General features: G+C 42.4%; 2 protein-coding genes across 4 annotated transcripts; one reads left to right on the top strand and one right to left on the bottom strand.

The window, feature by feature from the left end:
* Window positions 1-91: 91 nt before the first annotated feature.
* On the bottom strand, window positions 92-6,343 carry nosip (nitric oxide synthase interacting protein). 3 transcript variants are annotated; one of them, XM_079646960.1, is made up of 10 exons: window positions 6,190-6,343; window positions 5,000-5,088; window positions 4,190-4,295; window positions 4,025-4,106; window positions 3,169-3,304; window positions 2,325-2,488; window positions 1,840-1,956; window positions 948-1,018; window positions 762-870; window positions 92-682 (listed from the first exon to the last, which is right to left on the bottom strand). In XM_079646960.1, the coding sequence occupies exons 2-10, from the start codon at window positions 5,067-5,069 to the stop codon at window positions 611-613; spliced, it is 927 nt and encodes a 308-aa protein (XP_079503086.1). In that variant the 5' UTR covers window positions 5,070-5,088; window positions 6,190-6,343; the 3' UTR covers window positions 92-610. The 3 variants fall into 3 exon arrangements, with proteins under 3 accessions (XP_079503086.1, XP_079503087.1, XP_079503088.1); XM_079646961.1 differs by having other exon boundaries at window positions 2,325-2,470; window positions 6,190-6,342; XM_079646962.1 differs by lacking the exons at window positions 4,025-4,106; window positions 4,190-4,295.
* LOC307017374 (uncharacterized protein) lies at window positions 5,154-24,611 on the top strand. The gene is made up of 2 exons (XM_079646965.1): window positions 5,154-5,571; window positions 14,908-24,611. Exon 2 carries the CDS (start codon window positions 16,032-16,034, stop codon window positions 16,560-16,562), a length of 531 nt encoding a protein of 176 aa, XP_079503091.1. The 5' UTR covers window positions 5,154-5,571; window positions 14,908-16,031; the 3' UTR covers window positions 16,563-24,611.
* The last annotated feature ends 768 nt before the right edge of the window (window positions 24,612-25,379 follow it).

Below are 25,379 nucleotides of genomic sequence, written 5' to 3' on the forward strand. Positions count from 1 at the left end.
TTCTGTGGAAATAATTTAAGAATATAGTGTTGAATGTCATCAAAGGGGGAGAATGATATAGAAGTGAAAGAAAATCAGAACAGACAAACAATGAATAATAATGAATTTAATGGAAAACAGTGGCAGTGACATGTCCATCACATACAACAGCTAACAGTTTAAACAAAGGAAAAAAAGTCTCTGAATGTCTCACACTTATTTCAGCATCACTACATTTGGAGGGTTGGTAACCCTATAAACAGCTGAAAATCCTCTGAATCCTTTGTGAAACAGACTTTGTTATTTTTACAACAGAAACAATGATCAAAAAGAAATCTGTCCATACAATTCTACTCTCATGTCTCCAAATGGACATAGTGTTTCTGCAGAGCTTCAGTTTGAAAAGTGAAGGAAGTCCATGAAAGACAGACTAAGCTAATGATCAGTTCTGCAGAATCCACTGAATAGTTCTGTCTTTTAAACATGGTCGGGGTTAAACAAATAAAGAAATGTAATTTAGATGATATCAAATGTATTGTTTTTCACTGTATGATAGAAAAAAAGCTATGTCACCTGCAGGAACAGGAAAGATAAGCCTGCAGATATTTCAAATAAGAACAGTAAAGTCTCCTCACACCATCATCACTGGACGGGCCTCTTTGGCCCGGAGGTCCACCCCGGAGGCTGCGAAGCCCGTTCCCCCCTGTCAGAACACAGAACAAGATCAGCTCCAGCAGGAGAGACAGGACAGCTTTAGTTAGACATCAGAGACAGACACATACCCTCTGCAGGGGAATGAGGTCCCTGTCGGACAGTTTGTCCCCGCTCAGAGGATCCAGCATATCCTTCTTGATCAGCTTCTCCACACACTCCTGGGTCACCACAGCCCCCCTGCACACAGGACAGAGAGTCAGCAACACCAGAGGACATGACATGTGGACATGACAGAGAGACACATGGACACTCACGAGGGCCGCAGGACAGTGCAGGGAACACTGTTGCCAAGCACGTCTCTGGTCACTGCACACACATACCTGTCCTGTAGAGACAAGACAGCATTAAAGAGGAGACATCTGCCCCATCACATGGACAACTTTTGACCATGATGTCATCAGAGAAGCTGAGCTGCGTTCCATCAAAGTGTGCTGCTTCTATCATTTTCCAACCCACTGTATATTTAGATTGAACCACGCCCACAATCATTAATTAGTGCTCGGACTGTTTTAAGTACTAAAGCTTTTATGTGTGCTGCTCCTCTAGCCTGAAACACTATGCAATTTGATTTTGAAACTGAGCATTTTGGTTCCCTTGCATCATTTTAAAGCTCGGGTAGATGACATTTTATTAGATATCTGTCATTGTGAATAGGTTGCTAAAGTATACCCCTGTAATTATGTTGTATGACGTCCTTTTTGTTTTCTGTTGTTTTTATGTGTAACCAATGTGCTGCAGGTCTCCCTTGAAAAAGAGATCGTTGATCTCAATGTGATTTTCACCTGGTTAAATAAAGGCTACAAACAATTAACGTAGCTCTGCAAACATATTCCTCTTGCTGCAGACCGCTGGAACGTTTTTCACTTAAACTGACTGATAAACAACCATATCCTTCATCGTATTAACATGGGGACGTTGTCTTAATACGTCCATGACGCCGTAACGCAGAGCAATGTTAATGCGGAAGTGGCCTTGGTTTAAGCTAAACTTGGTTGGAAAAAACGATGGACGTGTTCAGGACATATTGGAACATTGGACGCCGATGTAAAATTGCAACTTTTTCTGACATTTTACAGAATAGGTTGTTGTTTATTTAATCCAAATGACCAAGAGGAGGGGATGAGTCACGGCGCTGAGAGGACTGACCTGACGGGTGAGCAGGGCCACTCTATCCAGGCTGGGGTCCAGGGCCGTGAAGCGCACCGTGATCAGCTCATTCATCTTAATAGGTCGTCCTGACATGGGACACAACACAGTCTTACTCTGAAAGACACCGGGGACAGAGTTAATCAAATATTTACTTTGGATCCAGGGTCAGCCTGCCTCTAAATAGTGTCAACATTAAACTGATACGCTAAACAAACAGACTGAGAACATCATGGCACACAGACGGAGGTTAGCTTCCGGCAGTTTCTAAGTGCTGGAGTTCTCTACATACAATACATTTCTAACATAACACTTTGGGGAACATTTCCAAGTTCACATTGCTGGCTATGGACAGCTTCTGAAGAGACACAAAACCACTCAGGAACTGTACACAAAACCACTCAGGAACTGTTTCCATGAATTCAGTGTGCTTTAGTAAATAGTGAACATGCCCTGTTTGTCAGAGCGCAGCGGAGCAGACTCACAGGCTTCTTGAGCAGGGTGGGCTTGGACTGGGGGGTCAGGGAGGGTACCCAAAAGCAGGGCAGGCTCTGGCTGGAGGAGGCAACAGGGGCGGAGCTGGAGGACTCTGCTGCGTTGGTCCGGCTCTTCTCTCCACCCGGGTTCTGCCCTGAGAGGGAAACACAGTCTATACACTGCAAATAATTGTTCGGCTTTTTAAAACAAATCATTGGGGCAAGTGCAACAATAACATTAAACTACATTCACTACAATATGTTTCCTGTGTGAATGCACTGGTGCATGTAAGCTGTGCACCAACAAGGTTTGTTAGGCAACCATGTGTCCTCCTCTCTCTGTACTTAACCACTGTTGAATTTTCAAATTGAGTTTGGGGGGGATAGTAAAATGACTTTCACTCTGACGGGGTAGTAGTCTGAACCATGAGAGAACACATAAACTGTGCAAGTATAAGCAAGATACTGTTCAATTTGACATAGCTCTATTTAAGGTTATCGTGGACAGGATTCTTTTTTTAATAAAGAAATACGTTCATTAAATTTAAGGGAGTTAAAAATCTAGGAAATGTTCAATGTTTTAGCAAATGAGGTGTCCTGTGACAGTTAGTAGTTTGACAGCGGGTATAACACTCATCAAAATCTAAGCAGCGGCTAGCTGGGCTCACACGGACACCGAGCACATGCAGCAGGTTATCCGCAGGTAGACAACAGGTTATCAGCAGGTTATCAGCGGTTAGACAGCAGGTTATCAGCAGGTAGACAGCAGGTTATCAGCAGGTAGACAGCAGGTTATCAGCTGGTAAACAGCAGGTTATCAGCTGGTAGACAGCACACGCAGGTTGGGACATACCGGAGGTGAAGGGGTTGATGGGTTTGGACACGATGCTGTTCTCTTTGGTTTTAAACCGCTCCACCCTCTCGCGCTCCTCGGACTTGGACTCCAGCTGGCTGCTGCTCTTCTGCGCCTGCTTCTGCTTCTCATACGCCTGCAGAATAATAGGAGGAAACACAGTGTTTCATTTTATCCAAGTAAAGACAACTTCCTTTATTTTACAGAAAGAAGCTAAATCATTTTTGTAATTTAACATTTGTTTATGCCCATCATAAACACACACATTTGACTTAAACTTGAAGAACATACCCATCATCATACACACTGTGCCTGATAAAGGTCAGTGTTTTCATCCTTAACATGCTCTTTCAGCATGTAAACAGTGTTCTGCTGAGTCATGGTCAGGGCTGTGCCATACCGTTAAGGACTTTTTCTGTGATCAATCATTTTGAATTGTGAAAAGCCAGTTCCTTTTTTGTACTAATCCAGAGATATGTTCATTTTGTGAGACCATTTCACACATACAACAGATTTGGAATGACTGCTAGTCAACAGGTAGTATTTTTCTAAGCCTGATTAAAAACTATTCTATACAGGCTGTGTTGACCGACAACAGAAATGGATCAAATATATTTCCGTCCCACTTGTTGCTAGTGGTTGCCTGTGATGCAGTTCTTGTAATGAGCCAAATGAAAATGCTACCGTTGGCATGTATACAGTACTGATTGTATTGAGTCACTTTGGATAAAAGTGTCAGCTAAATACTGTGTAACAGTGTAATAAGAAGAGAGGAAGAAGAAGCTTCTGTTGTTCCAGGAACAATCAGTCATGTTTGTAGTGTGGGGAAGCTTGGAGACAGACAGGCAGGGCTTACCTTCATCTTTTTGGCAGTTTCTGTCTTGTGGTGCAAAATGTATTCAAGAATGGCCTGTTTCTCATACAAGAAACCATCTGGACTGAGGACAGCAAGAGAAACCAGGAATCATTGTTTATATATGTGTCACATGTCAAGGTAAAGTGTGTGCTGAAGGAACCGTACGTCATCACGGGGTCCTGACAAGGCTGCAGGGACAGGCAGCAGCAGTCGAAGTCTTTGATGGCATCTTTGCCCAGCCGGATGCTCTGAGTTCCGTAACCTGACGCCGCTGAGCAGGACACACACACAGACACACACACACTTAAATAAATACATCAATATTATCTTCTTCCTGCAAAATAACTACAATGAGTCTCATCTGCAGTGAAATAAATGAGTTGAATGTGTGATTCATTGTTTAAATATAACTACCACACAAAATGATTTTCAACTCTTAAATGTTTGTTTGAAAAGGATGTTGTCAGGACTACTGATATGCTGATTGTTTTTCTGTACAGAAAAACTGTATGATGGTCCTGGTTATTTTGATCACACCGATAAATCAACCAATGCGATTCCTCATTCAGACTTTTTTTTCATCAAGCAGGTATGACAACAATTCTCAGCAGTTGTTATGATCATGTCGGTAAACTCCCAAACATCCTTGGTGCAGTTTTAGTCTACTTAGCTGAAAAAGTTGAAGTTGTATTCCTTGGACCGCTTGAAGCCCTCATTACTGACAGTCAGCAGGTATCGAACATGAGTAGAACTCTGTGAGCGGTTTCTTTAAAAGGGAAGGGAATACTACCAGTGTCTGACTCAACCTATATTTGAGAATGATCCATTTCACCTTTGCTGCATCTTAGTGAAATCTGTGTGTGTGTGTGTGTGTGTGTGTGTGTGTGTGTGTGTGTGTGTATCTTATTGATAACCAAGTCATTGCAGCAGGTGGCAGTCAGAGTATTTTCAGTGTAACCTGACCCTGGTCCTCACCTGTGTCCTTCTTCTTCTCGTGGTAAGTATACACAGCTCCAGCTGTGCAGTTTTTTCCATGGCGGGTCATTGTGCTTCAGTTTGCTTCTCTGAAAGTGTTTCAAAGGTAAAGGTGCTGTTAACAGCGGTGTAAAGTAACTAAATACATTTACTCAAGTACTGGACTTAAAGGTGGGGTAGGTAATTTTGGAGAAACCAGCTCGAGTGCGCTAGAATTTGAAAATACACAGCCGGAACAAATCTGCCATTTCCTTACAGAGCCCCTCCTCCAACACACACGAACGCGCACATGACCAATGAGGGCACGAGATAAGTTTGTGCACAGATGGAAGGCTGACAGGCAGGTAGGCCATCCAGTTATTTTAGCCGGGCCGGCTCAGATGATTGGTCGTGCTTTTTACAGTACTACGGCTTCCACAGATGAAATCTTTTTATGGATTTTCTGTCAAAGCACTTAAGATATTCATTGCTATCGGGATGTTAAGAGCATTCAATGGAATATAACAAAAAGGGTATCTCGAGCCGGTTTCTCAAACTTACCTACCCCACCTTTAAATACTATTTTGAGATACGTGAGTATTTCCATGTTTTGCTACTCTGTACTTCTACTCCACTACAGTTCAGAGGTACATGGTGTACTTTTACTCCACTACATGTATTTAATAACTTTAGTTAGTTTACAGATGTGGATGAATGATGTGAAATATAATCAAGTGTTAAATCAGACTTTAGTTCCACCTGGAGTAAATTTACAAGCTACCCTGCAGTATAAAAAGTCATTCAAACTAGCTACCAGCTTTGAGAACACTTTAATGATCAATCATTATAAAACATATTATATATATTATTCTGAAATGGACCAATCTGCACAACGAATAGTTTTACTGTCGCTACTTTAAGTATACTTTGATGCTAATACTTTTCTACTTTCACTTGAGTCGCATTTTGATAGTTGTAACAGAGTATTCCTACACTCTGGTATTTCTACTTTTACTCTCAATTACAACATCCTAGTACTTCTTCACCTCTGACTGTAACGGTGTTGGAGCATTGATGCTATGATGCTAACATTAGCTGCCAACTTTAAACACACAAAGCTCATGAACACATTAATGTCTTCAGAGAACGGAACATTAGAAACAGGTCCAACACAAGCTGTGGCAAAAGACCGGGATAAACCGGGTTAATACCTGTGCTTCAGGGGAGGAATGTGAGCTAACAGACAGCAAAACATCCACCGAACAAATACTTCTTCGTCTTTGTCGCTTTCTTCTTCTTCTTCTTCTGCTTCCGTTTCCTTCTTCATCTTTAGTGTTTATTGGCGGTTGGCAAACCAACTTGTAGGCGCATTACCGCCACCAACTGGACTGGAGTGTGGACAAGAGACTATGCAGAAAACAATAAACAAAATAAATAAAATAAAATAAAGAACCAAAACTCTAGATTATTTTAAATGTATCAATTTCTCTTAGAAATGCAATAATCTCACAATACATATTGCCTGATGTTTTCCCTAACAGCCCTGATAGCGAAAAGTCATGGTATTTTGCTTTCCTCAGTGTCTGGAAAAGCAAATTTCTCTGAGTAGCTACTATATTTCCTGCAAAGCAGTGAAACATGCTCAACAGTTTCTGGCTGGCTACAGTGTATACACTTTCCGGGTGGATGCTCAACACGTTCTCACTCCCAACCCGTCACATATTGACGGTCGGTCAGGGCCCTTCCCCGTCACTCTTTTATGGACAGGGTACCCCTTGAGAGTCAGTTTTCAACGGGGAGGGCGCCGTCCCATTGACTTGCATAGAGCTTCCTGAACGTTGGTAATAGACGAGTTGGGATCGCGGCGAAATGCTCTCCGCAGATCCATTCTCACAGCGTTTATCAACCTTTTTCTTACTCAATATCAAGCCACATTTATTGTTTTTACTTCTTTATTTTAATTGAATAATGTAGGACTTTTGTTGTCGTCAGTTATTGGGAGAGTAGGGGCTCAGAATACTGAAATCTGTATTGTTTCATCGTTTTTTCCTTCTAATTTTGTATTATTTTCTAAACCACACACTGTTATTTACTCAACAATAACACATAATTATCCTTGTGTTTATTTATTTGTTCGATTAATAAACACAAGTTGGAGTCCGTCAGGACCGAGGGTCGGAGCAGCTCATAGTAGTTGCTTTAGAGAATTTCACACCCGGAAGTAAGTATTCTCTCTGCTTCGCTTAACAAACCCCGTGATAGACCTCAAGCTCTGGGATTGGAATTTGAGTGTGCGCCGAGGGTTACGCTGAGCGTCGAACAACACTTTGAAATGAGATGGAACCAGGGCAGACTATAGAGGTTTCTCAATACTCAAATTTCCCCTCCTCGACTCCAATGGAGTCCGGTAGTGACACGGAAATGAATTTCAGTGCGCCATATTGAAGGACATCTCATTTCTCTAAATCCACTCCGAGGACCGAGCATCGAGCGTTGAGGAGGCTCTCTGGAGGAGCTATAACCGAGGAGACACTGATGGGTTCTCCACGGCTCCTCCACGGATGCATTTCCGGGAACGGTGGAGGCGTGACGCATGGCCGGACTTATCTCAGCCAATGACAGCTCTGCATGCATCACCTGGATATTATTTTAGTAACTGCTTTCATCGCGACGCGATGTTTACAGTGAGGACAGCTGTAAGGTCCGTGCAGAAAGCAGAGCAGTGTGTAAAATATATATCACTCAGTATAACAGGCGTACTCTCTTTAGGCCTATTTGCTTTAGTTTAGTAGATATCTACAAACAAAGAGTCGATATCTTTCTAAGACCATTTAGTGCTTCACATAATAAAATACACAATAGCTGTAGCCTGATTATGCTTTAGGAGCTGTACTGTAGGTGTGCGTGGTACAGTGTGTAGGTGTGTGTGGCGGCCGGCCCATAGGGGCGCTAAGGGCGCCGCCCCCCCTCTTCCCACATGTTTGATTGTCATTCAAAATTAAAAAAATATTTAAAAAATATTAAATAAATATTTTTCGTTTTTCCGTTTGCGATTGTTCCATTCCATCATGTCTGCTCAGCAGCCTGCACAAAGCTTAACTGATGCAGCAGCGTTGTTAAGTAATATCCTGGCCTCAGCTGAGACTATTCGAACGCTATCGACCGTGGCCACAACCGGGCCGCAAACGACTGTTGGAGCTGCAAGTGGGAACGCACTGGACGGTCAGCTATCGTCCCTCTTTCCGTCCCGCGGGGGTCGTCGCCTCCTTTAGGGGGGTCCGGGGGCATGCTCCCCCTGGAAGATTTTTTTTAAAATATTGAAGTTAAAAGCATCAATCTGGTGCACTTTGAGAGCAACATTAACCCTACCTTAATAATATCTTAAAGCGGACAAAAGCCACTGGAGAACACTTATTCATTAACATCCTTTAATGAAGCAAACTAATGCCTTAACTCACTCAAATACAGTCGTTTACTTATTTCGGTGAAGCGAATGTGCGTAGAGTTTTAAAGGATGCGGATACTCTCACCTTGATTCTGGCACATTGCTTATCGTTTTATAGATCTATTCTCATCCACCATCTTTGTTTTTGACGTAAAGAGTGTAAGAGTCACGTTTCTGAATCGGACACTCTGAGTGGATGCAGTCACAGCCAATCGGATTCAGAGGGCTGCCTGTCAGTTCCGTTGTCTGTCAGTTCCGTTGCTATGGTTCCGTTGTTAAGTGTACTGAAACGAGAGCCGGTATAATTCCAAAACAATATAAAAATTGGAATACGTTATTTTAGTGTCTTAAAAGTAGACTGAGGTATGAAGGGTTAACATTACATCTTAGGATAATTTGTAGTCATGTTCTGTATACATATTAACATACAAGGGTATAATTAGTATGGTTACTCCATGTTTACTAGCTATAACATTAACATTACATCACTGTTTTTCACTTCTTACTCAGTCAGCCAGACTGCAGATATCACCATTAGATTCACAAACCTGAAACATCATCCATTTCTTCACTACTGGTGATGAAATTATTGTCAGCTGCTGATACTAATGCTGCTGCTGCAGCTTGTGGCGCCTTTTTCAATGAAAATAACTTTCTAATATCCATAACTTTATAGATGGGCACTAGAAAGGATCACTTCTTCTTCAGGGCAGGGAAGTTTACGCAGTACGCAGGCTACTGTCCCGCAGCGGCTGCCTCTCTGGTGGACTCCGGTACTGCACATTACTCCCGAGACGTTTTAAAAAAAAAAAAAATGTAATCTTTTAAAAAAAAAATTAAGTGAAACATCCGGGGCTTTTCAGAAAACATCCGGGGCTTGAGCCCAAGTAGCCACCCCCTAGCGCCGCCACTGACCCCGATATCAAGCACAACACTGCTTTGCTCTGCAATTGATTTAGTGGTGTTGAGGAAAAAAAAAAAAATAAAGATTAAAAAAGCACAAAAGCATTATAATGGATAATTATAGATAAGAGACAAAGAGGAAAGATGATGAATGTTAGTCATTTCCGATGTATGACATCTTATTGTGTTAACTACGTTGAGTTTTTTTAAACTTTTTCTTCCATATTGAATAATGAAAGCATTTCTTAATCGAATGTGCACACTTTTATGTTTTATTCTACTGCGGTCAAGCTTTGGATTTCATGTGTGTGTGAGAGTGTTTCACAAGTGTATGTGAACGGTATTTCTGAATAATGTCCCTAACGGCCCCTCATAGCAGACTGTCCAAAACTGGATTTGAACAGGTCCAACCCGTCCCCCCCTCCCCCACCCCGTCCGCAGAACTACACATGCTGGCTATTGTGTGTTTCACAACATGTTCTATGCACGTCTATACTGGGAATTGTAGTTTTAAAAGACATTTTTGTATTTCCCATAATAACAAGTTGCCAGTATTAAACTCTGTACATCCCTGGAGGTTCAGGGGATAGGAAACACTCACATTTAAAACATAATAATTAATAAATGGGTGAAAATTGCTTGTGCCCATAATGGGCAGCATTAATATATACCCACATGACAGCTAAGGTCAGAAGAGCTTTATTTAACAGCTGGTCTTATGTCTGTGACCCCTCCTGTTGTTAATTGATAAGACTGAAACATGCACTTGTCAAGGTTCAGAGGCACATTTTGCAAATATGGCAGTAGCCATCGATCATCTTCAGATAAGATGTACTTTATTGATCCCAAGTTGGAAACATTTGCGTTACATCAGCATGTGTAACAGTTGTAAATATGCAGTGGTGTTTATTTGTAAATCATTTAGTATAATCACACAAATTCTGTGTTTTATATTGAATAATTCTGTGTTCTTTATTTATTGATACCTGACAAGGTCGGAAATGAAAAACTTGGGTTGTAGGTTCCTCAACAGTGCATTACAAGACATCTATCAATATGTGTGTATACCTCCACCATTAAACTGTCGTATTCTGCACATTTCTTATACTATCTACATACATCTTATAAGAGTATAATACATGTATAATATCAGTTAAAATAAGTGCTTAAACATACAGTAGTTAACATTGCAGGAAAGCAATATATTAGTACTTTGTCAGGCTTAATATTTATACCCCCAAAGCTTTTTTCTTATTCAAAATAAGACCTTAACCTAAAGTATTCTTTAATGTTTAAATAAAGCCTTATTAGTTTGTCTGTCTGTGTCTCCTATTCATATCTAATAATAAAAATAATACATTTCAATAACGTGCTTTAACACTAGAACCGCCAGAGGTCGCTGTATACCTAAAACCTTCAACGGGTATGTACCATGCCAGAGCCCTAGAGAGAAACTGGTACCAGCTATTGATTTTCAAGGTACAATGTTCTTTTATTTATCAAACAGAACAGTGAGTTTTGATTCCACAGGGATGAAACTTATACCAATAGAATCTGTGGACTCTCAGCTTTTCATTTGTGCAGATAACATGAAGTATAAAATATCGCTAAGAGTGCTGATTTAAACGCTTGGTGTTAGACTTGTGTTTTGTTTAGGTACAAATCTCTATATCTATCTATCAGTAGTATTATTCATCCCGCTTCCATCACATTAGTATGCATAGAAAGTGACAGGTGCTGTGACAGGTCACACCTCTCCCTACTTATGCTAATGAGCTAAGTCCCGCCTCCCCTTTGTTCGAGGTGTGAGATCTCAAGTAGGTGTGATATCCCAAGTAGGTGTGAGATCCGTCGATAGGAGGGAGGTGATGTGTATTCACAGGTGTGAAAAGCCCCCACTGTAGCGCCTTATGGTGTATAATAAAAAATGTTTCAATCACATTAGTATGCATAAAAAGTGACAGGTGGGCCCGCCCCCAAGTCTATTAAAACAAAATGCCGCTTCCATCACATTAGTATGCATAAAAGTGACAGAAGGGCCCACCCCAATTATCTGATGTCAGAAGAGCGAGGGGGTGGAGTGAGATTAAAAAAAAAAAGAACCCTGTGCAGATAAAAAGCCAGTCATTTCCAATCATCAAGTCGTCTTTCCAAAAAGAAAAAATGGCCAAGAGACGCCTCGATATGGGTTCAATCAGCGAGACGCCTGTGACAACTTACCGCCATCCATCCGGAGCGCGAATCAAGAAACGGATGCAGTATCTGTGCCGGGTTCAAACACCTCCGGTCGAAGATCTTGAAGAGAAATGGCTTCTGGAAAATGAACATGTTTGGGGATACGTATTCAACTATATGGCGAATGAACTACATTTCTACAATCTGAAGAATGGAGAAACGTATGGACCCCACAGTGTTAAAGCAACGTTGACCTCAACAGATTGGGCTGTGTTAACTCTGTTGTCTTCCAGAGATCTCCACGCAACCATTGTATCGGAAGAAGTAGTGCATCAAGAAAACACTGTGGAACCAGCGGTGTACAAGATATGTGCAACAAAAAGCAAAGAAACGCAAACAAAAAGCGAGATCAAAGAAGAGTTTTCACCGTTACCCCTCAATGTGGAGGAAGAAGAAGGAAATATCCCCCCGCCGCCAGAAGTGAAAAGAGTCCTGACAAGCACCGTCTGGGAAACTAAAAGCGGACCATCTGGGCGATGGTATTACCGCGCAAGCCGTTTGCTGACGCAGGGGGGAGGGGTTCTCTCTGAAACACAGTGTCTGTAAAGGTGGGGGAGACTGTCTCCCCCCTTCCTGCCATCTCTCTCTGTTTCTGCTGATGTGTAAAATATACAAAATAACGTTTTATATACTTACTCTCTTGTTAAAAGGTGATGAAGTTTGTAGCGTAAGCCAGCCATCAGTGTTCTAGTTTTAAGAATCGAAGGATCCAATGTATTTTTAAATGGAGCAGAAATATAACTAGTCTCCCAGTGCAAGTATCATGAACAGGGAGTGTCATATTGGACTCGCACTTGACTTTTTAAGAAACATATCCAGAAAGTATCCAATACCATTAAATTCAACTTGCAACATTTTAAACAAATTAGACCTTTTTCTTAACTGTCAATGCTGCAAAGTCATACCTCCACTGTATGATTCTATCCCACATTGAATACGGTTTTACAAACTGGTCCTCTGCTTATGCCACACACCTGAAACCCATAGAACAGCTGTTCAAGAGAGCTATCCAGTTGTTTGACAGAAACCCACAGTCATACCACCACTGTACCATCCTGGAAAATCACAATTTCTTGAGTTTTTGACAATTTGAAGTCTTTTAAAAGTATGTGTTTTTTAAATATTATTTACATGGGCTGGCCCCCCTCCCCTGGGGAGAATTCATCCACAGAAAACACACTGGACGCAGCACTAGGTCAGAAACCAGAGGAGACTGTGAAGTCCACCACAGACAGACCACCTTTGGACAAAATGTCCTCTCCATTAAAGGCAGCTCATTGTGGAATAGCCCCCCAACTGAGATACGGGATTGTCCCACTCTCAATAGTTTTAAAAGGTCAACTTAAAGAATGGTTGAGCAACAAACAGACGTGTAATCACCGCTAAATAAATGCACTTTAACACAGGGGTATCTCCTCTTGCACTTTATGTAGCGCTTTTATCTTATCTTGCACTTTATATATCATAGCTGCTACATTGTACTGCCATGTGGTAAATGCTTGTATGCTGCTCATGCTCTTTCTGCATATCATGTATTTATTTTTGCTGTATATATATATATATATAAATGTCATGTTCTTATATGCTGTATGTGACAGGACTATAGATGGAAATTAGCTCAAAGCTAAAATCCGGCTCATTTAAACTTGTAAGCCTTTTTTTTGTTTTAAAGTGTTCATCAATGTGCACTACGGTAGCCCTGAAGAAAATTAAACGTTTTAAAATATGTTATCGATGTCCCCATTCCCAGTTTGTTTTGGGAATAATTGCGATGTTTACTATGTTTTGGTAGCTCTTAACAAAACAGAATTTTTGTAAAAGACTGCGACTCTAAAAGGCAAGTTTGTGATTTTTAACACTGTTTCGATGAAACAACACATTATACAATATTACGACTTTTTGCCATATTTTTAACACAATATACTTGTACCTTTTTTTTTGTGGTTGTAGGGCTTCAAGATATTTTGCATGTCATGCATAAACACGTTGTCATCTTTTCTTTGAAACTGACGTGCTGCCCGTTTTACAAAACAAGTTATTTTTCTGCTTCTTCATCCTCTGAATTTTCCTCCCCCGTCCCTCTTCCTTCAGCCAGCACAACAAGAATCAAGGTGGATCTTGAAGGATTATTTGAATTATTTGAAGTATTAAAGTAACGTGGTATGACAGGAAAGTTAAATCTGGTATATTCCTTTTAATGCCACCTTATTTATATTCATGTGTGTTAAATTAGAAAGGACAAAGTATCTTTTCCCTCCCCCAATATATTGAGGTGAAGTCCTTGTGTATGGAGAGAGAGGTGAGAAGGGGACACCATATTTGGGAATAGGGCCAGACGCTGGAATGTTCCCCTCGTAAAAGAAGGGGGTGCTTACACAGGCTTGAAGCAGATGTGTGTGTGTGTGTGTTTTCATTGCAGTAAATAGATCTGCTACATGATTACTGGTCAACTATACCTCTGTTCTTATTCTTTCATGTGTGGGTACTAAATGGCTTCAAACATTGTGGAGAAATTAGCTTAAACATCTTTTATTACTCTATATGAAATGGAAGCAGTTTTTATGACAGGGACGAGAGAGGTGGGGGAGGGACACATTCCGAAGAGGTTCAGCAGGTCAATTGTCAGGGGAATCGACTTGTTTTCAATAGAGGTGTGTGGTTAGTTACTTTGTGTTAATAATAGCAGTATGTGTAAAGGAAGCTGGAAATATACAATGTGAAACCTTTTATTTGAAGTAAAGATGTGAACAATAGCTCAAACAAATGGAGGGGCTATAGGTAAGCCTGTGAGAAGTTTGACTATTTGAAAAGCATCTCTAATACTGCTTAAGAGCATAGGTAATGTGTTCCTCGTTGTTATTGATATGAAAGTAATTAACATGTATTACGTATATTTAGCCAACTATAACAACTATATCTTAAAACATACTTTTAACTTGTGTGTGGCAGTCAGGAGGCGGGAAGATGGACTCAGGGACAAAGGCCCATAAAGGAGATGTGTGTGTGCTGGCTACAAGCTGCTGTGTCGCACTGATTGGGTGCGACAGGCCATGTGTTGGTCTCTCCCAATAAGATGACCTCTGGGGGAAAGCACGTACACACCTCCTCCTGTGTTTTAGTATGAAAGCCTGTGTTTTCCTTTGGTTCGCGCTCTTGTTTTTCACCGGCCGTTCCTGAGACCTGTCTCACACGTGGTAGAACCTGAGCCCGGAGTACTCTGCAGAGTGCTTCGTGATTTCTTTGTATTTGTATTTTGTATCGTTACTGTATATCATTAAAAGCAGGATTATTGTTTAACTTGTATTCTGGTGTTCCTTAATCCCTTTATTTTCCCGAACTCACCCAGCTTATCAAACGACACGCGGAGACGAGGTTGGTTTTCAACATCCTCAAAATCTCCAACAAGTGGTGACCCGACGTGTCTGAGTGGGGTGTTTTCGGGGAAGAGACCACCAGCGGCGAGCGGACGAATGGTCCGGAGAAGAGGCCTAGAATAATCTCTGACAACTAAAACGAGGATCCTTCAATTGAAAGGTGAGCAGACAATGTCACGGTTTGTGAAACAAGCAGGACCCAAATGCAGATTTAAACTGAAACTTCCTTTATTTCAAGGCTATGATATTTCTATACAATGACAAACAGAACACTCACCGCAGAACTAGTCAGGGAACAAGACGAACCGACCAAGACAGACAGACAACCCAGAACTTAAATACACACCAGACTCAATCACACAACAAGACACAGGTGAGGAGGGAGGAGAAAACACTGGGGCCCAGGTGAACATAATCAGACAATTAGACACACCAGGGAAACTAATGACAAGAGGAAAACACAGGGAAAAGGACCAGACAATAACCCAAAGGGAAACATGACATGGAAAACAGCAAAAACACCCAAACCTACAAAACTATAAACGTGACATAACATGAGAATCGTGACATAACCCCCCCCTCAAGGGACGGATTCCAGACGTCCCAAAAAAACAAAAGTCCAGCAGGGATGTTGGAGGGGGTCTGGAGGACGGGTCTCGGGCGGACGGCCCGGGGGCAAGGCAGAGTTCACAAAAGGGGAATTTGGGCGGACGGCCCGGGGGCAAGGCAGAGTTCAAAAAGGGGAATTCGGGCGGACGGCCCAGGGGCAAGGCAGAGTCCGAGGAGGGGTGAAGACCAGACAGCTCCGGAGGCCGGTCAGGAGCCGGTGTCGGCAAGATCCCCCATGGAAGAGGACACAGGACCGGCAGGACCCCCGGCAGGAGAGCAGTCGGCGGGACCTCCAACGGCACAGGACATGGGGTTGGCAGGACCCCCGGCAGAAGAGCAGTCTGCGGGACCTCCAACAGCTCAGGACATGGGGTTGGCAGGATCCCCGGCAGAAGAGCAATCTGCGGGACCTCCAACGGCTCAGGACATGGGGTTGGCAGGACCCCCGGCAGAAGAGCAGTCTGCGGGACCTCCAACTTGACAAGACATGGAGTTGGCAGGCCCCCTGACAGAAGAGTCGTCTGCGGGACCTCCAACGGCACAGGACATGGGGTTGGCAGGACCCTCGGCAGCGGGGCAGTCTGCGGGACCTCCAACGACACTTGAGTGGGTTGGGTCGCCAACAGAACCCGGGGAGCTGGCGTCGGACGGACAGCCAACAGGAGACGAGGTGCTGGAGTCGGCCGGTATGCCGACAAGACACGGGGAGCTGGCGTTGGACGGACAGCCATCAGGACACGGAGAGCTGGCGTCGGACGGACAGCCATCAGGACACGGGGAGCTGGCGTCGGACGGACAGCCAACCGGAGACGAGGTGCTGGAGTCGGCCGGTATGCTGACAGGACATGGGGAGCTGGCGTCGGACGGACAGCCAACAGGAGACGAGGTGCTGGAGTCGGTCGGTACGCCGACAGGACTCGAGGAGCTGGCGTCGGCCGATGAGTCAGCAGGTGACGAGGAGCCGGAGTCGGGACCATGGTTACTGGAGCCGGCACTGAAGCCGGGGCCATGGCTGTAAGGTCCGGTTCTGAAGCCGGAAACATTGCTGTAAGGTTCGGTTCTGGAGCTGGAAACATAGCTGTGTGGGCCGGCACTGGAGCCAGAAACATGGCTGTAAGGTCCGGTTCTGGAGCCGGAAACATGGCTCTAAGGTCCGGTTCTGGAGCCGGAAACATGGCTGTAAGGTCCGGCTCTGGGGCCGGAAACATGGCTGTAAGGTCCGGTTCTGGAGCCGGAAACATGGCTGTAAGGTCCGGTTCTGGAGCCGGAAACATGGCTGTAAGGTCCGGTTCTGGAGCCGGAACCATGGCTCTTGGGGCTTGAGCTGCCTGCTTGGCCTTGCGACTCCTCCTCTTAGCAGCCGCCTGAATACTCCGTGGACCTCCATAAGCCAGACGAGTTCCAGAATATGACTCCTGGACAGGAGCAGGAACTGGGGCAGAAGCACGGGCTGACTGCAGACGGAAACCACCGAGGCGTATGGTGCCAGGTTGGGAATTGGGAGGCCGGGAGCTAGCATGCCTGGGGCTAGCAGGCCGGGAATCACACACAGGGAGGATCTTTGAAATCCAGCCAGGTAAGAACTTCACCATACCTGGTTTCTCCCTAGCCATCTGGCGCGCCTCCGACAATACAGCCTCGCGCTGCTGAACTCCGGGTGCTCTCTTCCATCTATCCGAGCAGTTAGCCAAAAAAAAGGAAACATTTAATAATTCCGACTCGAACGGATCTGCTGGGCCCATTTTTTGGTCGGTTCGTACTGTCACGGTTTGTGAAACAAGCAGGACCCAAATGCAGATTTAAACTGAAACTTCCTTTATTTCAAGGCTATGATATTTCTATACAATGACAAACAGAACACTCACCGCAGAACTAGTCAGGGAACAAGACGAACCGACCAAGACAGACAGACAACCCAGAACTTAAATACACACCAGACTCAATCACACAACAAGACACAGGTGAGGAGGGAGGAGAAAACACTGGGGCCCAGGTGAACATAATCAGACAATTAGACACACCAGGGAAACTAATGACAAGAGGAAAACACAGGGAAAAGGACCAGACAATAACCCAAAGGGAAACATGACATGGAAAACAGCAAAAACACCCAAACCTACAAAACTATAAACGTGACATAACATGAGAATCGTGACAGACAAGCCTGTTTCTATCGAAGGTCTGTAATTGGCTAAACTTTTTTAGAGTTGTCAGAGACATATTCCGGTGTCATAGTTGTTGCGGTGGAATATACAAATACATATTTTAGATAGGTAGGAAAGTTATATAACATAAAAGTGAATCAATGAGGTATGTAAGACGAAGGTGAAAGGCCCCGTACTTTTTTCAGAAAGGAGACGGCTGAAGACTCGTTGGGGGACGTCCAGTGACCGTTTTCAGACGGCATCCAGGAGACGAATCTGAATAACAATTCTTAGGTTCATAGGAATCGAAGTTGAGTTATAAGTAAAATCCAAAGGAGAGTAACGCAACCTTCAAAAAGCAATTTTGAAGTGACCGGACCTCATTAATCCTTTGTTCTGTGGGGGTTGAATCTGTGAATATTTACTGGTAACAAGGACAGTAAGTCAGATCAATAGATATGAAGTCTGTGAATATTGACTGGTAACAGAAACAGCCTAAGTCAGATGAATAGATACGAAGTCATAATGAAGGGAAAATTTTAACGAGAGGAGCGTGAGTTGAGAGCTTACGAGGACAGTGGGTTAAAAAAAAAAAAATTGAATAAAAGGATAGCAGAAGTGTTAATTGTTGAAAGAAGCCCCCCTTTTCCAAAGGAGAGGCTGAGAGCTACAGCAGGGGAGAGAGAAGGGGGTGTCAGTATTTGTCTGTGAGAGTTCCCCCCACCCTTTTTCCTCTCGAGAGCAGCAGCAGCAGCCCGGAGTGTGTCTGCTTGCTTTTTTCTCTAGTGATCTGAAGTTGGAGTTTAATACATAGAAAATTAACAGATCAAGGTGTGATTTGAAGTGGTAGATATATTGAAATAAATAAGAAACAATGATTTGCTGCTATTTAAATATAGTCTGTGAGAACTGATTGATACCGTTGCATTGCGTTGTGAATTTCATGGTATTTGTCATTAACTAAGGATTGTACTTAATTATATTCCAAGGGGAAAATTATATTAAATACAGGAACAAAAGAGTAGAAAGTAAAGATAAGGTTTTTGTAAGTTTGTCAGAGGGAATCTGTTAATGTTTAAGCATGACAGAGGTCCTGCACGAGGTTTTACTCCAGCCATCTCACACGGTTACACAAAGGGGTGATTTATGAGAAACTTGTGGTCAGGAGAAATGAGATGTTTTGGAGAGTAGACAGAGAGAGAGAGAAAAGTAAGGTTGTTGCTAAAATATAGAGAGTAAAAGTTATATAAAGTTAACTACTATTCGGGAGAATGTCATATTGTTGAATGAGTAACCTAAAATAAGTGAAGATGGTGAAATAGTTTGATTAAGGATACAACCGGTAACTACTGATTAAATACACAGTGATGGTGTACATGAACATTGAGAGTAGATTAAGTTGTTTTGTTCTTCATGCTTTTCACCAGAAGTCATTTGAATTGTTATTATTTTTAAGTAGTGTTGTTTTGGGTTATATTTCTAGACTATAATGTACCCACATGCATGTGGTTTCTTTGTCCCAGTTCATTTTAAAGTCAGCCGCCTCATGGCTAAATCTATTTGACCCCATGAGGTCAAGAGTCATTCTGTTAGACCACCATCTTGTGAAAGACAAATCATTGTTCTTTTGTCACATTTTGAATTAGAAAAGAGTTCATTTTGCTAGATCAATTTATCTATAAATGTTGTAGTGGGAGTTTTGTGTTTGCTAACATTTTTAGGAACGACAACACCAGGAGATGAGTAAACTCAAGAATCCGTGGAGTGTAAACACATTGAGAAAAACACATTTTTATACTCTAACTTTTTGCACATCATAGACAAGGAATTCAGACAATATAAATAAATATTCACCAAAAGTAATAAGTAAAATGGAAAGTAGACATGGGCCTACACTTGAGTCAAATTATATTACTGTGATCTGATCAGTGTGCTCTGCAGGTTTACTATTGTTCTAAGTAACAGTGGGATTTAAAATATTGGAGAAAGTATGGAGATGTTCTTTCGTAGTGTGTGAAATATGTAATGCTTGAAACAGGTATTTCAATTTATGGAAGAAAATGGTTTCCTGAAAGAGTCAGGTTGGGTACATATGTAACAATGGATGAAACAATTTATAGAGGGAGTTTTTGTAATATCATTAGTAGACATTAATGGTGTTGTTTAGATGGCATTTAGCAACTAAGACAGATAGTATGATTAGAAAGAGACAGAGTGGAAAGGGTTGGATTGATTCAATCTCAGTGTGCTAGATTTCTTATGGATAATGCGTCCCGGGACCTGGACTCCCCCTCTGAGTTAGAAAGGCTACGACCCCGTCCCTCCAAGCAGACAAAAGACCCAACCCAAAAGGAGGCTCCTCCTTCTCCATCAAACAGACAGAGAACCGGAGCTGAACCGTCTCCACCTGAGGCATCCAGAACCAAACCGCTTGCTGACAGAAATACTCTCATCAGTCCCTCAGACAGGGCATGAAGCTGAGCCACGAGATTTGGCACAGGAGCAGAGTGGGGGACATGAGAGCAGAATCCGCCCTCCATGAAGCAGCAGAGAGACTGTAAAGGAGGAGATGAAATGCAAAGCAGTGCAAAGAACAGTGGCATGATGTGGGCTGCAGATGTGACTGGGCCAAAGGCTGCCTAAAACAGTTACAGCGGAGGGATTCAAGAGCTGATGGACTGAAGAGAAGACAGAATCAGAGGAGTTGGCATAGTCGATTTGAAGTGAGGAGGTCGGGGTCACGGCTTGAGACAACCAGGGGAGGAGAAAAGGAGAACGGGAATGAGTGAGTTTACACATAAACACACTTATTCACAAAACGCACATAGAAGACACCACATTTAAAGAACTTGAATTGACTTGATAAATAAGTAAAGATAAAAAGAGGTATTAACCATGAATTAATCGATTGGTAAATTCAAAATAGCAGTAAAGAGGAAACTATTAATGTAAAATTAGAAAATCATCCTAAAAACACACTGAGGGTTAAAGGGGGAGACATGAGGGAAATATGCACTACACTTTAAGCAGGGGGTGTTTTGGAGTAGCACAGTGTAGAACCATATTCTTCAATCTTTCCATCATATTAATAAATTATTCTTCAAGAGATTTTTATTCATGTGTGAATAAAGCAGTGATCTCATTTGTTACAATATTGATTTCACCATTGTGGCATAGTTATTACCATAGGAGGGCTTTAGGATGGAAACTGTTTTTAATCCTTGATAGAGTAAGGGGTGATGGTTGCATGTTCGGACACCCAAGGTTCCACACACTGCTAAAGAGTTTAACATTGTTTTTAAGTAGACCAGAATTGAAGATAAATGAGTATAATGAGCTATGAAATGCAGAGCTACACAGATCCTAGTAATGTTTTGACTTAAGATAATAGTTATGTACACAAGTTTCTGAATTAGATTTATTACACATTTTAATACTACTTAGTTGTAAATAAATTGCAGTAGTAGTAGTACTATTATGAAGTGAGTTTTGTACCAAGTTGCAGGAAATGTGGGAAGCAGCCGTCCCGATGACAAGTTAGAGATATCTGACTTAAGGTGGTAATCGTGAATTGATAGATGATGGCGCTCCATATATGACTGATTTTTGTAGACAAAGGATACTGGCCTATGCTGAAATGTCAAAGTCTCTGCAGAGCACGACACATGGCCAATGAAACTGAGACCAAATGACCTTTGACCCTGACTGACAGTGTGACTTGAGAAAAGCACTATCAATGACTGACTCTGGGGCTGACCAAACTTGACTTTACAACCTGACAGTGTGAGTGTGAATGAATTTCTGCATGTGATCAGTGTAACTGCATGATTCTAAAACAATAACTAACCGAGCATGTCTTTGGACTAATACATTATTTTGGAGCTCCATGGGAAACACAGGTTTCCTACAATTCCACACATTTGGAAAAAAGCACATGTGACCCGTTTCTAATTCCCACAGGAGTTGGCAGTTTGCAAATGTAAAACTCAAACTAAAATCTAAAGATTCTGTTTCTTTTAGGACTGCCAGCTGGAAATGAACACTTATTTTCCCTGGAGTGTTTACTGTGAAAGATGATGGATATACTTTTGTGAAGGATGTTTGGTATTTTCTTATAACCACTGGTTACCTGAAGGTTTTCTTCCCATACAGGATTTTATTACACATGTTTACATGTGTAAAAAGGGGGAGTGTGGGATATTTTCATTTAGGGACTGGAAGAAACCTGCCGCCCCAACTCAGATGTTCAATCTGACCATTGATTGACAGTTTTAGATTTAACCTGCTCCATATCTGGGGATAAGATACTGTTTGATGAATGTTGACATGTTTCTAATATTGATTGAGTTATAACAGGTAACACAGATGCAGAATCAGTGGCCAAGGGGCTACTGTGAGAGATGTCATTCCAGAATGAGAATGAGAAGGTGAACTGTGATAATGAAAACAATTTTGTAATATTTCAACAGGTATTAAAGTAACTGAGGTTTGAAATGTAGAAAGAACATATTACAGCTAAGTTAAAACATAGTAATGTAATGAGATAGAATTTAATTTAGACAACATCTTGTAACTAGCCTGGTAAAGAAGTAAAAGCCATAGACTGTTTAGATCATTATGGGGATGTACATTTAATTTAAAGTCATAATAGAAAGACATTAGATGACAGTATGTTGAATTTCTGTATTCATTTTTCAGCTTGATAATATCCAAGCAGTGACAGGTAGAAGCAGTCTCGCCTGGAAATTATTCACTTTGTCAGTATCATGATTTTAGTTGTTTTTAATCCATAACATTAGTGTGTTCCATTACCAGAAACATTAGCAGTTCATATTATATTTAGATTTTAAATGGGATCTCAAGGATTTCATTTATAATAACACAGATGCTTGTCAGGAATTCAGAGCTATTGAGATATGTTATTTAGTTCACCTGAAGATGTTGGGGTTTATTTTGTTGACACAGGCCAAGTATTAGAATTCTGAAGCGGCCTACCAGTGGTGGGTCAAAGCCCTGAGGGCCCAGAAGCCCTGAGCGTAGACTTGAGGGGTGGGTATCAGATTTCTCCACACAGGTTGCTGACGCCAAAAGGGGGACCCGAGGAGCAGGAGGCCGACACAGCGGAGTTCGTCAGGCCTACGTGACTCAACCCCAGGCTCTCCGGCCTCTACAGAGTGACCCAGAGGACATCTCATGCCGTCCGCTGAGGAGCAAAGGGGGACATCTGGTACTACTGGAGCCAGTGTGCGGCGAGGAACACTCCGGCTAGGACCTTGGAGGACATCAGGATGGACCTGGCTATCGTCAACGCGGACATCCCTACAGCAGACGACTTGGAAGCAGGCATCAGCGGACTGGAGGAGAAGGACCTCGCGGACATCCCTACAGCAGACGACTTGGAAGGAGGCGGTCAGCGGGCTGGGGGACTTCTCGAGGCAGCAGAGGAGTCTACTTCTCTCTGATCAGATTCATCAGTTCCACCTTTGAAGGAAAGGCCGCATCTCCCCCTCCCTATCAGCTGCCCTTGTTGGCGTATTCCGCTGAGGGGGGGGGCCCTGATGATTCAACAACACGCAAGGATGCTGCCGTCTGGCACTCAGGCTCTCACTCTGATAGTTTCTTCACTGTCATTGGAGGTTGTTTTCTGTTCTCAAAGGTTTAATGAAGGGGGACAGACACAGTATCAAAGAATGACAGTAGTTTTGTTTCAAATGTCTTATGTGTGTTGGTCTCGTTAATGCGAGACCAAAAAGGGGGAATTGAAGGATTATTTGAATTATTTGAAGTATTAAAGTAACGTGGTATGACAGGAAAGTTAAATCTGGTATATTCCTTTTAATGCCACCTTATTTATATTCATGTGTGTTAAATTAGAAAGGACAAAGTATCTTTTCCCTCCCCCAATATATTGAGGTGAAGTCCTTGTGTATGGAGAGAGAGGTGAGAAGGGGACACCATATTTGGGAATAGGGCCAGACGCTGGAATGTTCCCCTCGTAAAAGAAGGGGGTGCTTACACAGGCTTGAAGCAGATGTGTGTGTGTGTGTGTTTTCATTGCAGTAAATAGATCTGCTACATGATTACTGGTCAACTATACCTCTGTTCTTATTCTTTCATGTGTGGGTACTAAATGGCTACAAACATTGTGGAGAAATTAGCTTAAACATCTTTTATTACTCTATATGAAATGGAAGCAGTTTTTATGACAGGGACGAGAGAGGTGGGGGAGGGACACATTCCGAAGAGGTTCAGCAGGTCAATTGTCAGGGGAATCGACTTGTTTTCAATAGAGGTGTGTGGTTAGTTACTTTGTGTTAATAATAGCAGTATGTGTAAAGGAAGCTGGAAATATACAATGTGAAACCTTTTATTTGAAGTAAAGATGTGAACAATAGCTCAAACAAATGGAGGGGCTATAGGTAAGCCTGTGAGAAGTTTGACTATTTGAAAAGCATCTCTAATACTGCTTAAGAGCATAGGTAATGTGTTCCTCGTTGTTATTGATATGAAAGTAATTAACATGTATTACGTATATTTAGCCAACTATAACAACTATATCTTAAAACATACTTTTAACTTGTGTGTGGCAGTCAGGAGGCGGGAAGATGGACTCAGGGACAAAGGCCCATAAAGGAGATGTGTGTGTGCTGGCTACAAGCTGCTGTGTCGCACTGATTGGGTGCGACAGGCCATGTGTTGGTCTCTGCCAATAAGATGACCTCTGGGGGAAAGCACGTACACACCTCCTCCTGTGTTTTAGTATGAAAGCCTGTGTTTTCCTTTGGTTCGCGCTCTTGTTTTTCACCGGCCGTTCCTGAGACCTGTCTCACACGTGGTAGTACTCTGCAGAGTGCTTCGTGATTTCTTTGTATTTGTATTTTGTATCGTTACTGTATATCATTAAAAGCAGGATTATTGTTTAACTTGTATTCTGGTGTTCCTTAATCCCTTTATTTTCCCGAACTCACCCAGCTTATCAAACGACACGCGGAGACGAGGTTGGTTTTCAACATCCTCAAAATCTCCAACAATCTGTGAAACGAAACACCTCTTCCCAAAGCGTGACTTCCCTATTGAGAGCATGCGTCTTCGGCAGTAGGGTCTAAACCAATTGGCCATATATACTAACATGCAGAACGTACGGTATGTTTGAAGACTAACCATTTATCCAGTTCAAGCTGTCTTTAAGATCTGACATTGCGCTCTGACTATTCCCCGTAAAATCGTGACAAACTATTACTTATTCTTAAATTTGACCTCTTGCTGCTTGGTTGAAAATGATAGATGAAAAATAACTCAAACAGCGAGGGACATTATACTGGTGAAAAAACTCTCAATTCTACAGATGACTCCCCCCACTCAACGCAATAAGTCCCTCCCTCCACTCAGCAAAGCATCTAAAACTAAGGACCCCACTAAGACGACAGTTTGAAAACTAGCTATGGATCTGAGTAAAAACCAAGTCTCCCCCCGTGAGTTGCAGCCAGGAACAAACTCCTGGACTACCATCATCACCACCATTCTGGACACCCGAATCTTGCAATACTACTGCTGCTTATTTTGCTCCTTGGGCCAAGACGTCTCTGTTTATGGACACAGTGAAATCAGTGTTGGTTGATATTATGGAGGGGGTGATACATCGGTACAGAGAAGAAATATGCAACGGATGCCGAGTCAGTCACCCTGGCCAG

This window comes from Notothenia rossii (genome assembly GCF_949606895.1).
Source record: "Notothenia rossii genome assembly, chromosome: 8".
Classification (NCBI taxonomy): domain Eukaryota; kingdom Metazoa; phylum Chordata; class Actinopteri; order Perciformes; family Nototheniidae; genus Notothenia; species Notothenia rossii.